General features: G+C 33.8%; 1 protein-coding gene across 7 annotated transcripts in view; it reads right to left on the bottom strand.

The window, feature by feature from the left end:
• BIRC6 (baculoviral IAP repeat containing 6) overlaps positions 1-18,080 on the bottom strand; it is a 297,969-nt gene that overhangs the window by 221,016 nt on the left and 58,873 nt on the right. For all 7 annotated transcript variants that reach the window (XR_004231861.1, XM_031951250.1, XM_031951246.1 and 4 more), the window contains exon 4: positions 1,656-1,849. Coding sequence is in view for 6 of the 7 variants with exons in the window: in XM_031951250.1 (XP_031807110.1) it covers positions 1,656-1,849 (194 nt within the window). In the remaining variant the exon portion in view is untranslated. The remainder of the gene's footprint in view (positions 1-1,655; positions 1,850-18,080) is intronic.

The raw sequence follows: 18,080 nt of genomic DNA, 5'->3' as shown, positions 1-18,080 counted from the left end.
TTTGTGGAGTAGTGAGACTGATTCAACCAGTCTGGAGAGCAATTTGGAACTATTTTCAAAAGGGCTATCAAACTGTACATGCTCTTTGATGCAGCAATGTCTCTACTAGGTCTGTATCACAAAGAGATCATAAAGGAGGGAAAGGGACCCATATGCAAAAATATTTGTGGTAACCTTTTTTGTAGTGACAAGAAACTGGAAACTGAGTGAATGCCCATAAGTTGGAAAATGGCTAAATAAATTATGGCAAGAAATGTTCAGCAGGATAATTTCAGAGAGGCCTGGAAAGACATACATGAACTGATGCTAAGTAAAGTGAGCACCGTACATAGCAACAGCAAGATTAAGTGATGATAAATTCTGGTGGATGTGGCTCTTTTCAATAGCTAGGTGATTCAGGGCAGTTCCAATGGTCCTGTGATGAAGAGAGCCATCTGTACCCTTAGAGAGGATTGTGGGAACTGAGTATAGACCACAACATAGTATTTTCACTTTTCTTGCATTTTTTTTTTTTATCTCATGTACAGCATGATAATTGTGGAAACATGTATGGAAATATTGTACATGTTTAACATATAATGGATTACTTACTGTCTAAGAGAAGTGGTATGGGGTGAACAATGGCCAGAAAAAAACTTTGAATACAAGATTCTGCAAGGCTTTATTTTGAAATGTTTTGAAAATATACATGTTTTTTTGAAAATAAAAGGCTTTATTTATTTTTTAAAAAATAAGTCATGACAGATTAACCTTGTTTAATTTTTGAAATGGTTTCTAGATTTATACAACTTTCGTGACCATCATTCCATGTGGGTTTTACTGAAAAACATATAGGAGAGCTGGGTGGTCCTGTCCCTTACTTGTTCAGCCTTAGCCGCAAGATCTAATAAAACTCCCCTGAAAAATATCCCACGTTTGCCCAATGATAATTTTTCAAGCTCAATTTTTAAATATTATTGAAATCAAGTTTCTCTTAAAAAATCTCTTGATGTTACAGGTCCATCAGTCCCATCTCAACCATTATATAATTTCATAATGAAATAACTCAATGAAGCTAATGTCAGGCACTAATAAAAAACTAAAAGCTATCCCAAAGTCAAATGACATTCTATCAATGAGAAAGTAATTTTTCAGGTTCACAATATCGTATACTTCTTTGATTCAACAACTATAAGGCATATTCACTATTTAAAAATACTAAAAATAAATTGTTATTCATAACTTTCATAATTTCTTTTAAAATGAATAATGCAAGTAAAATTGTCTAAAGGAAGTTAAATATTTTGCATCTATTAATTTAATAGAAGCAAATGAAAATTTATTTTAATTTGAATTTTTCCAAAGCTATAGCATCCTTTTTATTAAAAACAACATAAAGAATTAACCTGCTTTGTAAATTATTCTCTCTTTTTCTATTTGTAATCCCTTTTCACCCAATAAATTTTTATATGACCTCCAGGTACATAAAATAAATATACAAATCAAACACCTGATAATAAATCATAATTTCATTACCCTCACATTCAGTTACAAGATCCCAAATGGGATCATAGCCACAGTTTAGGAAGTTAGATTTTAGAGTATAATAATAAAATTTCAATCACAAAAAAATAAACAAATAAATAAATGAAATCACAAATTAGAAATCTCCATACCTGTCTACTGATCGACCTGGACCTACTCCAAGTTCAGGCCGTGCACTAGGTAAGAGGTAAGACAGCCTGTCCATCACTGAAGAGGCTACGGGTAAGGCAGCAACATTTTGATTTATTTTCTTGAGTTCATTTACAATGGCACTGGCAACAGACTTCAACACATGATGAGGAAGATGAAATGTAACCGTGGCCCACTGCAATTTAAAAAAAAATACACAGGAAGAAAAGTTGAGAGAAAAAACTGAAAGTTTGCTTACTTTTACATATCAATACAACAGATTAAATATAACAAAATACATTATTTTATATAATCTTTAATCTTCAGTTTATTATAGAAGTATATAATTTAAACCACAAACTGCCAGTTAAGTGAGAGTTAATTATGATTCTGAAGAAATAGATAATGATTGTCCCTGCAATACTGTCTGACACACCCTATATAAATGGCAGATATGTGGCGCAGTGGATAGAGCAGTAGACCTAGTGGTAGGGAGACCTGAGCTCAAAATTGTGAGTAAAACATTTAACAGTTATGTGACTATGGGCAAGTCACTTAACCTCTGTTTGCCTCAGTTTCATCATCTATTAAATGGGCATGATAGCACCAACCTCCCAGAGCTGTAAAAATAAAATAAAATATCTGTAAAGAACCTTGATAACTCTAAAAATGCTACTGTTATTATTACTATTATTATTGTAATTATCATCATCATCATTATTATAATTACATTCACTGTAGGAAACTAAAATGATCTGTAATAATAATGAATTATATGCCCAAAGGTCTATAAAATCACGCATGCCCTTTGACCAAAGCAGTATCACTACTAGGTCTCTTATCCTAAAGAGAAGAAAAAAAAAAAACAAAACAAAAAGGACTTATGTGTGCAAAAACATTTATAGCAGTTCTTTTAGTGATGGCAAAGAATTGGAAACTAAGAGGATGTCCATCAATTGGGGAATGATTAAAAAACTGTTGCATATGATTGTGATGGCATACTATTATGCTTTAAGAAATGATGAGCAGGATGCTCTCAAAAAAACATATAAAGACAAGATTTGAAGCAAAATGAAAGAGCAAAACCAGAGCAAAACATTGTAAACAATAACAGCAATGCTGTATGATAATCTACCATGAATAACAACTATTCTCAGCAATACAATGATTGAAAGCAATTTTGTAGGGCTTAGGATGAAAGGTACTATCCATCTCCAGAGAGAGAGAACTGGCAGAGTCTCAAAGATACTTTTAATTTTATTTTTCTTAGGATTTTTAATATTTTCTTTCACAGAATGACTTGTGTAGAAAAGTGTTGTCTGTGTTTACACATGTATATAACCTAAGTAAAAATGCTTGCCTTCGATGGGGAGGAGGGAAGAAATTAAGAGAATTTGGGACTCTGAGAGGGGAAAAAAGAACGTTAAAATTATTTTTATATAAAATTGTGAAAAAATAAAATATTAAAAAAGTTTTTTTTTTTTTTTTAAGTATTGTACAATGGTCAACTGTGAATTATTGATAGTCTCAGCAATATAGATCCAGGAAAATTCTAAAGGATTTGAAAAATGCTCTCAATCTCCAAAGAAAGAATTGGTGGAATCTGAATGCAGAGAGAAGCAGACTATTTTCACTTCCTCTATTTTTTTCATGAGTTTTTTGTTTTATCTTTGGGTCTGTGTCCTTTTACAACATGATTAATATAGTGATATGTTTTGCATGATTAAACACGTATTATCAAATTCCTTACTGTCTCTGGGAGGTAGGACATGAGAGAGGAAAAGAGAAAATTTGGAAGTAAAAAAAAATTTTTTAATGAATATTAAAAGTTGTTTTTACATGTAACTGGAGAGAAAATAAAATTTTATTTTAAAAATGAAGTCCTAAAAATAATAATAATGATGATGAGTTACAAAATAAAAAAAAATTGTACAATTGTAAGTAAGCATGGTATGATTAAAAAGAACACTGGATTAGGCATCAGAATACCTGGATTCTAGCTCTCACTCTTCCATTAGCTAACTGTATGATGTTGGGCAAATCCCAACCTCTCTGGGTCCTAGTTGAGGAGATAATCTTTAGGTGATCTCTAAAAGTCCCTCCCAGGTCTAAAATTCGGTGATCTTTGAATAGTCCTAAATCAACAAAAAAAGGGAATGTAAAGAAAACACATTTGTGCAAGAGATAAATATTAGTAACATAATTTGCACATGTACTCCAGGGTTTACTGGTATCTCTCTACAACTAGACCTTAATTTGACAGAGGTAAAGGATCAAACAACCTTTGTATGTCAAATGGTGCTACACATACTTGACTGATATGAATAAGTCTTTTTGATATATTATGACAAATTACGGTATAATCTTTGCATATACTAAGTGCTAAAACGATCCTTTTAAATCAGAATGTAAACTGCTGTAACAATTACCCAGATAGCTAACATTCTGGACAGAATAAGTAATAGTTTAGAGTGGCATGCAGAAGCAGACAAACATCTTTAAACTCCTATTTTATAACCAGGATATGAGAACAAAGAACTAGGTAAATTTAAAAAAAAAAAAAAATGGTGAAAAAAATAACTGAAAGGCAGATAAGTTTGGTTAATTCAGAAGAAAAAGGATCAGACCAAGAAAATTTGAAACTCAAGTGAAACACTGCTGCAGTATGAAATTAAAGGACTTTTACAAATATAGATTATATTATAAAGATGATTTTGTCCACCTGAGAAAACTGAGGCCCAGAAACGTCAAGTGACTTAAGCAAAGTCCAATAGCAAATTAATGATACAGATTAAATAGTACAGAAGTGAGAAGACAATAATTAGGACCTCAATCCATAATTACTAAAAAGCATGTCTACAAAAATGTGAAATAGGTCTGGGCACAACTACTGCTCAAGAATTTATCTAACAAAATGAGAAGTTATGATCAATACATTTTTCTGTCTCATTTATTTCCAATACTGTACACCCAACCCTATCCCCACACCCAGGTAAACCATCTCAGGTTTAAAACGTAAAGGCAAAAAAAAGCAATTCAAGGAAAAACACCAACACAATGATACTATCTGATGGTATTATCCAATATTCTATGGCCAAAGAAAGGGAAATAAATTTTCTTAACTCTTTTCTTATTCCAAACTTGGACATTTTAATCATTCAGCGTCATTTTATTGTTCTTTTTGTTTACCATGTTAGAATCACTGGATATGCTAATTTCTGATTCTGCTTATTTCACTCTGAGTCAGTTAAAATACATTTTTCCAGAGTTCTTCTCAGCTATCATTTTTAATGGCTTACAAGTACTTATTTAGCCATTTCCCAATCAATGGACACCCATTTTATTTTCAATGCTTTCTTATCACAAAAACTGCTATGAATAGTTTGGTATCTACAGAAAATTTCTTTCTCAATCTAGCAATGCGATCTCTAGGTCAAATATCTTTTTCATCACTTTTTCAGCATAACAACTGTTTTTATAGAATGAAAGGATCAATTCGTGATATTAGTTATTCTGCATGCCATATACTACTCCCACAATATTTCAATATGCCCGTCTGTCCAGTCTTGGTCACTACAACTATATTAATCCAATCTCTCTCCTCATTTCTCACTTGAATTACCAAAACAACCTTCTAATTAAGTCCAATCTGTCTTCTACAGAGCTACTCAGGTGATTTTTCTAAAGTTAAAGACTTGAGAGACTTATTCCTGTTCCATAAACTTCAATTGCTCCCAATCACTCCAAAGATCAAATAAAACACTTCTGACATTAAAATACATTTACAACCTGACCTTTCCAGCCTTAGCAAAACAATGTCCTTCCAAAAATTACATTTTAAAAGTAAACTCATTTTGAATTTACAATGATTTCTCTCATTGCAAATGCCTTTACTACTTTTCCTAATACACAATTCACTTATATCCATGCATTAATAATGATTTCCCCACTGCTTGGAATGTACTTCTTCCTCACCCCACCTTCTTAGAATCTAATTTCCTTCACGGCTCAGCAGAAATACAACCTTCAACATGAAAACTTTCTTAATCTTCATATTTCTAGTAATATCTCTCCAAAATTACACTGTATCTGTGTTGCATATCTATGTGCATTCTCTGCTTCAACTCATGTCTTTTGCCTTTGTATCCCCAGTTCACACTGTATGTATACAGTAAGTGCTTAATAAATCCTTGCATCTTATATTTTCCAATTTGTGACATCTTTGGTAATTTATTGGTTGCAAAATGTAACTCAGAATGATTTTGATTTACATTTCTCTTATTTCTAATGATTTGGAGAAATACTGTCTGTAATAGCAATTCTTCTGAAAATAGATTTTAATGTCTTGATAACCTTAAGAAAAAAATGGAAAGAGATTTAAAAAGGAAATCATTGGAGGGAAAGGCAAGAAAGGTTAAGGCAAAGTATCTTAGAATCAAAGTGCACAAGCAAGCATACACATAAATGAAAGGAAAACAAAATTATGTTAAACGTCATTCTTATCTGAACTTATCAAAAGAAAGAATACCGAGTACAGATATTCATTTGGCTCAAGAAGGAAAAGGGGGCAAAAAAGGAGATAACTAGAAAAAGGATAAATTAAAGAAAGGAATAGTACTAAGAAAAGATAAATACTAAGAGGGGGAAGGGTTGTATAACAAAAGAGACAGAAAAAGAGAGAGTGCTTTTTTTTGAAGTGTCCTCAAATGGGATTTTCTTTAAAAAAAAAAAAAGTGTTCATAAATTGAGAAATGGATGAATAAGTCTTAATGTATAAATATAATAGAATAAATATAGTTATGGTCAATTTTATAAGCATAATTACACCAAAGTCTAATGTCCAAACATATTAGAAGAATGAAGGACATAGAATATAGAATGAGATAAATATTTTTATACAATGTAGAAATCTGCTCTAATTTAAGCAATTTGCTAAAAAGCCAATACAAATGATTAATAATAGTTTGAAAAAATGCCAACTTTTAGAAAAAGGTCAGTCACTATATATTTTCTAAAATAAATCACTGCAATCCCATCTATTAAATTGACAGAAATAACAAAAAGCAATTCAATGTTGGCAAGGGAGAAAAAAAAATCAATAAATGAATTTATTGCTAGTATGAATAAAAAAATGTAGAATTATTTGAATTTGGCAGTACATAATCTAAATTTTTTAAAAATAAGCATACTTTTTATCCCACAATTTTCTTGTTGAAAATATATTCTGAATTATGTATGTATAGAGATGTTCAAAGATTTTTTTCATAGCAGCAGTATATGCAATTAAAAAAAAAACTGAACAAATTGTTAAAATTTGATAGAGTGATATAATGGGAAATCATCCTATTGCTAAATTGGGATACATTTACAGAATGTAATCAGAATACAATCAACACTAATAAGATTAAGGAATGCAGAAAAAGCTGCTAAAACCTTTATGAAATCATCTACTGTAGCTGGGTCGGGGTAGGGAGGTGTAATAAGCTAAATCACAAAACAATACATTAACTTATCTACAAACATAAAAAAGGAAAAAAGAACAAGAACTGAAAAAAAGAAGAAAATTATTTTTTTTCATATTTCAATGCACTGAAATTAACAACTTTATATAAATAGTTCAAAGCAAATTTAGCTGGTGCTCCTGATGTTCAACATCAAGCTAATAATAATATGTAATTTTTGAATAACCAAAACTAAATGCTTAGTATACGTGGCTTTGTATCAGATTTTCTTTCCTCTTTATTTTTCATACATATAAGTTATTCATATATTAAAAAAATCAATTTAACTCTTTTTTGAAAATGTAAACCACAATGTAAAAGTGTTCACCACTGAGTGTATTCCACTTTCTCCATCCTCAAAATCCAAAGCACAGTAGCCTACTAGGTCACCAGAATTCCTTACTACTAAGCTCCTGGCAGCTAACTTTTTACAAAAATGACATATTAGGCAAAATGTATTGGGCTCCTTCTCATTTAAATGTCAAACTCAAAATTTAAGTAAAATATAATCACTATAAGGAAGATAGTTGGCTCAGTGGATAGAATCTTGTACCTCAAATCAGGAAGATCTGAGTTGAAATGTTGCCTCAGAAACTTACTAGTTATGTGACCCTGGACAAGTCACTTAATCTCTGCCTTTGGAGAAGGAAATAACAAATCACCCCAGTTTCTTTATAAAGAAAACCTCATGGACAGTATTGACATGATACAGTCTATGAGGTCACAGACTCAGACATAATTAAATAAAAGCAATTAATGTGGCACTTTTTAAAAATCAAACTTTTCTTTCCACCTAGCTCTGTAACTTTTTGTGCCTAAGTTAATAGAAGGTCCTAGTAATTTTCTCCTATGTATGTACATACGTATTAAGAGCTTTCACCAAACATTAAAAAATAGCCAAAGCCAACTGAGTATGTATCATAACACTAGTCATTTGGAGAAGACATAAATAGTACAACTCAATGAAAAGACTACGAAAGCCCAACTTTCCTACTTGTTATATATGGGTCTTAGACAATTAACTAGCTTTTCTGGGTCTCAATCTCTTCAGGGGTGGAATTAGATGGTTTCTATGTTTTTTGTTTTTTTTTAAGCTCTATATCTAGGGTCCTATGATCATAATCTATTTTCACCAAAAAAAAACAAAAACAAAAAACAAAAAAAAACCCTAACTTTTTTGGTGTAAGGTTACAGAAAATTCTTAAAAGCTATATTCTTTCACTGAAGATTTGCGCAATGTAAAAAATAACTTTACTAAATGCAACTTCAATTGGACACATTTCCAGTTTTCCAAAAAATTCCTTTCATATAGGAAATTCTTTCCCAGGTAATTTCATTTTATTCAGCACTACATTACTGAGTTCAGTTATTTCTGCATCTTTCTTATTTTATAAATAGGATGAAATGCTTTTAAAAAATTTGTCTAATCTGCACTCTTGTCACTCTCAAACTTTTTCAACAATGCTCTGTCCTGCCTTTTACTCTGGAAGATCATTCCACTCCAAGATTTGATAGACTGGAAATACCATTGAATAGAATTGACTGGATGAAGTATTTCTCAGTATTGAGTCACATGATCCCTGTTCCCAGAACTGGGACTTGGGGGGGGGGGGGGGGAGGACGGGGTCATATGATCTCTGGAGGGATGAACTTTGAACTCTGGGATACTGGAAGTTAATTAAGTTGCAGGAAGTGACATGATTGTGGGAGGCAGCCAACATTGGCGAACATTGGTCAAGGATGATTATGTTCTTTTATTCTTTAATGGGTCTTTTGCTTTTTAAGTCCTGGACAAGCCAGAAGCTGGCTAATTCCAGGAGTACATGGTGGGAGTTGGGATGGCTCCCAGGTGTGGCTGGGCCTCTCCCTGCAGAGATTAAATAAATGCTTTCTCTTTGTACCTGATGATGTCTCTGATAAGTTAATTTGGAGAAAGGGGGTCATGTACCCATCCCACACAGTTTATAGGGCCTCATCTGGGATCTGTGGCTTCCCAGAGAGATGGCTGGGATCCTGATTCAAGATAGGTGCCAGGCTGAGTTCTCCAACTGACCTTGAGATCAGGCTTTCAGCCTCCCTCTCTGTGAAGAATGGGCCTAGGAGAAACACTCAGATATAAACAGAAGGCACACAAGTCTTCAAAGATGAAGCCCGGGTAAGAGAGCCAGATAATTCAAGCATGCTTTATCCATAGAGGCACTTTCTGTTAATGTGCCCTTGAACTATCCTTGTGGGCCCTGGGACCATCAAGCCTTGGATGATCCAGATTAAGAGATGAGGGCCAGAAAAAAGAGTTCTGTTAATGGCACAAGATGGGGGAACTCTGTGGTTGACTTCTGATCCTGGTTTACCAAGTCATGGAGAAGGAGGGGTGGGAGGGGGTGGGAGGAAGAGGGAGGTGTCAGCCTTGCACTTGCTGGAGACCAGGATATGATGAGATTAGATGCTCTGAGAGGGGACAGTCCAACTCAAATCTTTGGAGCAAAAGGGAAAAAAAAGTACACTTGGGTATTTCTGTTTTAGGTGGGAAAATGGGGAAGGGGTGTAATTTTTGTCTTGTGTTTGTGTCTATGCAGAATGTCTTTGTCATGTTTGTTCTGTGAGCTAGAATTTATTAGAGAGGGAAAAAAAAGGAGAAAGAGAAAGGTTTGACTTTCCTGTAGGCTCCAACTCTGGCCAAAGTTGGAGCTTTAGGAAAAGTCCATTGGGAATAATGGTTGGGGAATTTAGCAATTGGTCATTTCAAAATTCCAAAGCAATTCAAATAAATTGGGGAGGATCATGCAGAGAGTGAAAAGAGAGCGAAGATAATCTCTTTTTTTTTCTTTCCTCATTTCCTGACTACAGCAAGCCATGTGGGGCCAGAGGGAGAGAAAGGAAGTATGTTTAATCACTTCAGTGAAATTCATTATTTGAAATAAGATGTTTTATATTATTGGGAATTTAAAGCTGTATTTGATTGGATTTTAAGTTAAAATATAGGTTAGTAAAACAAAATGCCATAGCTTATCTTAGGAGAGGTCCTGTTTGTATCTCCCTACTTAGATGGTATGTTGCTTTCTAGAAGTATTGGGTAATTTGTAAACTATGTGTTAAACCTTAAAAATTTTGTCAGCTCTGCTGGAAATATGTATAAGTTTTATGAAATTTAGTTCAAAGTTATTTAATTGCAAATCTTAATGTTTAAAGTTTTTTTTTTTTTAAGTGATTAAAAGACAAGGGACAAGAAAGATTGATTTGCAAAAGCAATTAATAGTTTAAATGGAGCATCTATGTAGAAGAGCTTTTGGTTTGGGAGTGTGTTTAAAGTATGTCGGTGAAGGACTGAGCACATAGGCATCCTCAGGAGGAGAGACGAGATGGGACAGGGGAAGAGATGGTGGAAGAGGAGGAAGAAAGAGAGGAAAATGGCTTGCTGGAAATAAGGGGCAAAAAGATGAAAGCTCCAAATGAATTTGCCATTTGCCAGGGGAAAGGAGATACCCTATGAGATTGGGTCCTCGGGGATTTGGCACCCTAAAAATGTTAGCTGTGAGAAGCAGGAGTCAGGAAGCATGGTGGAATTGGGAGAAATGACATGTGGAGGGGGGGAGGGGGGAAGGGTAGCCATGTAGAAAGAGCCTTGTCAGATGACAATCTAAATTCTCCCCTCCCTCCATTAAGTGGTACAGTCGCTTTTTAACAAACTGCAGCTCCTTGCTTAGTGAAACATTAATTGCTTATACTGTTTAAAGGAACAGTCTACATTTACATGGTGTTTATTTTTCAAATCTATGCCTGCTCTAAGATTTGTTGAAACCGTAAGTTTTCTGAAAGCAATTTATTTTTACCGTCTTTAGCAAATTATTCAATGTTTAAGTACATAATGGTCTCCTTGTTAAAGTAATATAACAAAAAACCTAGACCAGAATTTTAATCTGATCTGATAATTTGATAGGGTTATTTCCAAAAGTTTAATTTTTTTAAGAATGAAAAAATTATTAATGTTTTTTAATCTGAAAGGGTTTTTTAATGTAAAAATAGGATATTGTGAGTTTTAATTGACTGTATTGAGTAATCTTACAGTTGTACCATCATTTAAAGGATCTCTGAGAATAATAGTTTTTACTTTTGTCCCTTTGAAAATGTTTCTGTTACGGATAATATGCAATCTAGAATTTTTCTATGTATTGAGTATTTTAAAAGCAAAATGATCCGTGTAATGTTGGATTTAGAAACACCTGCTTAGATATGAAAGATAAGCTGTATAAGCTGTGAACTTTCTAGGATGAATCTCTTATTGTGATCCTTGGGAGCTAGATTCATCTGAAGCTTTGATTAATGATAATTGCTGTAAGACATAAAATCTTTTGAGACTGCAATTGATATTTATTTGGAGTTTTAAATTCAGGTATGACTCTGATCAAGCCAGTAATCCACCATCTGAAAGAAATATGCCATAAGCTACTCAGAAGTTGTTAAAGATGTAAGTTAATATCTTGGAAAAATTAGAAGGACAATCTTGGCCTCTGCTGAAGGTTGGATCCTTCTGACTCAATTTCTCAGTGGTGTTCTTTTGAATGAGGATCCACCTGATTATTCTGGAGCCTGGCTTTAGGTGGAATTGTTAAAAATTAGGACAGCTATCTGAAGTAAAACTGTTTTAAGGAAATCATGTCCCTGATTTTTCCTCTAATACTAAATATCTATAATCAGAGCAAGTGGTCAGCGGAAGATATAAAACACAATACAAGTATATAGATATTTTAATTTTCAGCCCAGCCATGGAGTACTTTATAGTTGCTGCTATAACATCTTTTAACTCTTGCTTCGTGGGACTAGAGTTTCTTTATCTAAAGACCTACTTAGCCCAAGTATTGGAGGCCACTCCCATTTTCCCTTTTGTTCATTAAGAGGAAGCAGACAATATTATCATGCCTTGATTAGGTGTTGATGGAAAAAGTGGCTAGGTTCTAGGGGTCTCCGGAATCCCAATTCTAGATCCCTGACTTACTTATCAAAGATCTACTGACTTCAAATGTGTTTTTCATATTTGCATGATCATGGCTATATGGGGCTATATGGAAAGAAAGTGAATTTTTCACAATCAAACAATTCCCCATTAAGTATGCAGAGAAAATGATTACTATCAGCTATCCGGGGCCCTAAAGGGGTTTCTGTTGTTTCTTAAATGAAGGGGAATTCACTCCAGGTGGAGGGAAGCAGGGTTTCACATTAGCTGCCAGGACTGCTCACTGTTTGCCCCTGACCATGGCAACTTTAATTCCCCAACTCATGTAGTTCCCAGGCAAGTAAATTCTGAAAAGGGCCTGCACATGTGCCCCTTGCAGGGGCTTCAAACTGCTTTCAATTTTGTTAATACCTGTACTAACTGGGCAAAAACCTTTCCTTGTAAGGCTCTAGGGTTTTTGCTGGAAGAGGATCATACTCACTGAAAGGCACATGTTCTACCCATTACACCTACTCCTTTAGGGAAACAAAAGCAAAAATTTGAGAAAAACATTCTTTGGTATTTATCTTAGGAAAAGCTGTTTGGAAGAGAAGCATTTATGATAGTGTCATTTCCCCCCCCTTCCCCAATGTTCTTCTGGGTAGGGTTCCTGATTACTGTCCCTAGTAATCTCTATATTAACTCTACTTTTGTTTATTTTTTCTCTTTTGCTCATATTTGGTCTTTGTATTTTTAATATACTTAATATATTAATATAGCATGTAATGTATTATTATATTATATAATATGTAATATAATCAATATGCTTCTTCCAGACTCCAAGCCATGAAATTCCAACTACTTGGTCAACCTGAAATCACTTGAGACCTCATAACTGACACTTAGCCCCACATCACCTACAACTCACTCATCTCCTCTCTTCAGTCCAGAACTATTGGGTAGGGCCAGCTATATGCCCCTTGTCAACTTGAAGCAGTTCCAGAAGATGAGACATCCCTTTGTCCCAAATGAGTCTGGATCTGGACTGCTTGAGGTAGGAATGATGTTACAATGCCCCTGAGGCCCCAGGGCCTCCACAGTGCTATAGTTCTATGGATAACTGGCTGCCAGATGCCAATCTGTTCAAGTCTGATTTTTGTTCATTGTTTTAAGCAGCAATATCCTGTCACCCAATTGCTTATGCACTTAATCATTAGAGTAAATCAAGATTTAGCCAAGTTCAGAAGCAGCTAAAGTGGTTCCTGGTAGTTTCCATTTATGTGCAGGTGTTGGTTCTAAATGGTAGAGGGCCGATTACAGTTAATACTAAAGAGAATGACCAGCCTGAAAACCTCAGTCACAAAGATGACCTAGTGGAAGATGTATATATAGGGGTGAAAAAATCTTCAAACAGATGAAAAAGAGGGGGAACTGAATGAGACTAATTGGATGAAATATTTCTCAGTATTGAGTCACATGATCCCTGTTCCCAGAGCTGGGACCCTGTGGGGAGGCGGGGGTTATATGATCTCTGAAGGGATGAACTTTGAACCCTGGGATACCGGAAGTTAGTGAAGTAGCAGTAAGTGATGTGACCTGTGGGAGGCAGCCAGCATTGGTGACCAGTGTTTAAGGATGAATATGTCCTTTTACTCTATCCAGTGAGAAGGCTCAGGTCTTTTGCTTTTAAGTTCTGGACAAGCCAAAAGCTGGAGAGGTTCTAGGAGCAATGGTGGGAGTTGAGATGGCTCCAGATGTGTCTGGGACTCTCCCTGCAATGATTAAATAAATGCTTTGTACCTGAAGATGTCTCTGGGGGCAGCTAGGTGGTACAATGTATAGAGCACTGCCCCTGAAATAGGAGGACATTAGTTCAAATCTAGCCTTAGACATTTGACACTTCCTAGCTGTGTAAATAACAACTCTAATTGCCTCACCAAAAAAGAAAAAGAAAAAAAAGCTTTACTTTCCTGAAGATGTTTCTGATAAGTTAATTTGGGAAAGGGTGTCTTGCACCCATCCCCTGTTAATATCCCCTAAAACCTAAGGACAAAACTTAGGGAATCCTATTTAGACTGCATCCCTGACTTTCCCAGACTTTCTCTACAATGTCCCCAGGTACCTTCAAATCCCCCACTTCATTTTCAGTTTCCCTCTCTAGAAGGCAACTCCTTGAGGCCAAGAATTGTTTTTCTTTTTGCTTCACATTCAGCAACTGCTTAAAAATGCTTGCTGATTTAATTCTTGTTTCTCCATCATTCCCCCAAATTAAGTGGTTATTTAGTTTAGCTCTATAAAATGTTCTTTTGGCAGTTTGCTTGGCACAAAACCAAATCTGTAGTTTGCATTGATAGTATTGTTATTTTTATTATCTTATCAGAATCCAGCTATGACCAGTTATTTCAAAATAAATTCAAAATAAAAAAATGAACAGCTTTATACCGCAAGAAACTTTAGAAGAAGCAGATCACATCTTTCATAGTTCAGAGAGTTTAAAAGTTTAAAAAAAGGAGAGGGTCAACTATAAGAGTTAAGATAGGTAACTGTTAACATGAAATTGAAAAGCTTCTAAACAAAAAACATGATAAAGGATAAAAAGGGGGGGAAAGTTTTCCAATTATGTCACTGATAAAAGTTTTGATTTGCAAGTTTATACACAACTAAAATGTTAAAACCCAAAGAAATTCCCCCAAAAGATAAGTAGGCCAAAAAAAAAAAAAAAAAAAAGGCTTCTCAAAAGAATTACAAACTTTATGAAAGAATTCTCCAAATTACCACTCAGAGAAAAGCAAATGAAAACAACTCAAATCTTGCCACACAAGATGTCAAAAGATGGGAAAAGTAAATACTGAAGGAACATGGAAAAACGGTATAGTCAGTAACTACTGCTAGAGCTGTGAATTAATCCAACCATACTGAGAAACAATCACAAATTATGTAAAAAGTAACTAAAATGCTCATAACTTTTTTGACTCAAACATTCCACTGTTGGGCATACATATTCCATGAAAGTCAATGATATAAAAACTAAGTCCCCAATATAAATCAAAACATCTACTGCTGCACTTTTTGCAGTATTATAGAGATGATTAAAAAAAAAAAAAAACTATTGATGGGGACATTGACAGACAAACTGTAGGATTACATTCCATTACAGTAATGGAATAGTACTGTGATATAAAAAAAAAAGCACTTTTTCAATACCTACTATGAATATAATAAATACAGAAATGCAGGAAAGAAATTATATGAACTGTTATAAACAAAATTGGCAAAGTTTACAAAAGAAAAAATAACAGAAAATAAAATTGAGCAGTGGAAGGTAATTATTCAAATTTTGCTCCCTAACCTCTAGGCATTCCCATTTCCCTTAACCCAACGTAAATTTCCATTCTAAAGTCACCCACCTCCTCTATTGTGCTCTTTGCACAGCCCTCAAGCAATAAACCTTTCATCTTAAATATTTTTCTTTCCCACTCATCTCAACTTCTGGTTCTCAGGGAGACCTGGCTCCCTACTGATAACATAATCTCAATTTTTTCAACACTGGTTAAACTATATAAGTTGTTCATTATTTAGTATTTTGTTTGCTTTCTTAGACTGATGCAACTGTTTTATGGATTTTTACCTTTTTCTGCCTTTATTAATGACACTATAGTTCTTGTTCTATAATTTATCCCTTCCTGATTTAGATATTGGAACACAATACTAACTTGCTCAATTTTTGAGAATAATTCATACGATGCTGACAATGTTGATAGAATTCTCCAATGAATATATTCAGACAATGGATTATTAGAGACTGCTATCTGATCTATTAATTTTATCAACATACATACACATATTAGGGGCTGATTTTTTTATGTCTTTTAATTCTATCATGATTTGTTTAATTTAATATCTAGTGTGATTACCTTCCCTCTTTAAATTAAATAAAATAAGATAAAGCTTTATTTTTAAACTTTTGTTAGGCTTCCATTTGTGGGGGGACTTTTCGGGGTGAAGTTTTGTTTTCCATAGTCTTTTTGGTTTCCAGTTATTTCAATGGCTCTAATTCTATTTTAATTACATTTTCTTCGGGACAAAGTTCTTCTGTAAGATTGTATCCCAAAAACCATTGATGTATTGTTTCATCATAATCATTTTTTCTCAAATAATAAATTTCTATAATTTGTCTTTGATGCACTCGTTGCACAATAAAAGTATGACCTCCTATAGATAATTGATTGTAATGGCCTATATGTTCTTTTCTAATGCTCTAAACAAGGATGATCTGGATGAAAATGTAATTGATCCTCATAAAAGAATTATTCGATGATGAAAAACTGGTGAATGGCTTACTGATATTCACTCAGTGGTCTCTTTTTCAGAATTTCTTTTCAGACCTCTCCTATTGCCCTCATCTGCTATCTCAAGAATTAAATCTTTCAAAGTACAGATCTCTTTTTTTTTTTTTGTCTTCTTGATCTAAACCCAGATGGCTTTTGTTTTTCTTTTGTTTTTGCTTTGTAACTACATATAATTACAACATTAACATCATAATTCGATTGTCAAGTCTTCTAAAACCTTCTCTAGGATTCTTTGTTTACTGTCATTCATTTCTTGTCTTATATGGTTATAGGTCAGGTATACTACATTCTTCTGAATCTTTTTCAGGGAATAAACACACAAATTTAAGTCAACTATTGGCTATTTCAAATCAGTCAACAAACAATTATTAAGCACTAAGTACCACTGTCCTTAGTATATTTTTATGCCACCTGAGATACAATTAAAAAAAAAAAAACTGATTCCTTCTCCCAATGAGTTTATAATCTAATAAAGGAAGACTATGTAAAAAGTAGCTGAAGAAAATAAAAAGCGTATACAACTGCCAGAGGGTATCTGACATAGATGTTCATGGAACTGAAATGAAATAGAGCAGCTGATGAAAAAAATAAAGAATTGCTAAAAATGTGTCTCATTTTGAATATCATTCTTCACAAAACCTCTAGACTCCTGGTGATTACCGGAACAATCAAAATTATTAAGTCTTTAAAAGTTGTTTATATTACTCTACCAAATAAATTGACCTCCTGGATCTGGTCATTTCACTCTGCATCAGTTTCCATATATCTTACTAGGTTTCTCTTAATTCATCACTTTGAATAATTCTTACAATAGTATTCTGTTACATTGACATACCAATTTTTTTTTATGAATTTCACAACTAATGGGGCACTCCCTAGTTTTCAAATCTTCAATACTACAAAATGAATTGCTGGTGGTCCTCTTTCTCCAATCTCTCTGAGATATATTAGTGTTGAAACTCTATTCTGAAGTCTCATTATTATTTTCTGGATTGCCATTTCCATTTTTTCAGGCAGCACACCATGAATGGTCACCAAAAAGATAAGATAAAAATGTGTCTACTCATTGGTCAAGACAAGAATCTCACATTTACAGCAGCATCAACTAAACTAACATTTATTACAGACATTCTAAAAATTATATATCTCTTATTAAATGTTACATCACTGATTCATTAGCACTCTTTATCTCCATGTAGTTTTTGTTATTATAGAAGTAGACCTTTTTTTGTATTTTTCTATTCCAATGGGTTGTGATGGCCAAAGAATTCATCAAGTGCTCAAATTCATGACAACTTTTTGCAAAATTGGTCCTCTGAAAACAGTCTGATTTTAGGATCATATTGAATCTTTTTCAGCCTATTAAAACAAGCCAGGACTTAGGTTCCCAGAGTATACACTGCTTTAAGAAACCAGACATAGCTTTAAGAATCACTGACAAATTACAACAAGGAAATAAAATGGCTTCATAGAAAATTCTCACTAAGGAAAAATAAATAAATAAATAATGCTTTAGGAAATCCTAGGTTTGCTATTTCTATCCATCATTTCATGATGCCTCAAAAGCAGTTTAGGTTCCTCCAACAAGTAAACTGAATTTTCAAGAAAGTCCAAATATTATGTTCCTCCAGAGCAGTAACTAAAAGT

The sequence above is a fragment of the Sarcophilus harrisii genome, chromosome 2 (assembly GCF_902635505.1).
Source record: "Sarcophilus harrisii chromosome 2, mSarHar1.11, whole genome shotgun sequence".
Taxonomy (NCBI): Eukaryota; Metazoa; Chordata; class Mammalia; order Dasyuromorphia; family Dasyuridae; genus Sarcophilus; species Sarcophilus harrisii.
The sequence above is the reverse complement of the archived record's forward strand: the minus strand, read 5'-3'. Positions and strand labels throughout refer to the sequence as shown.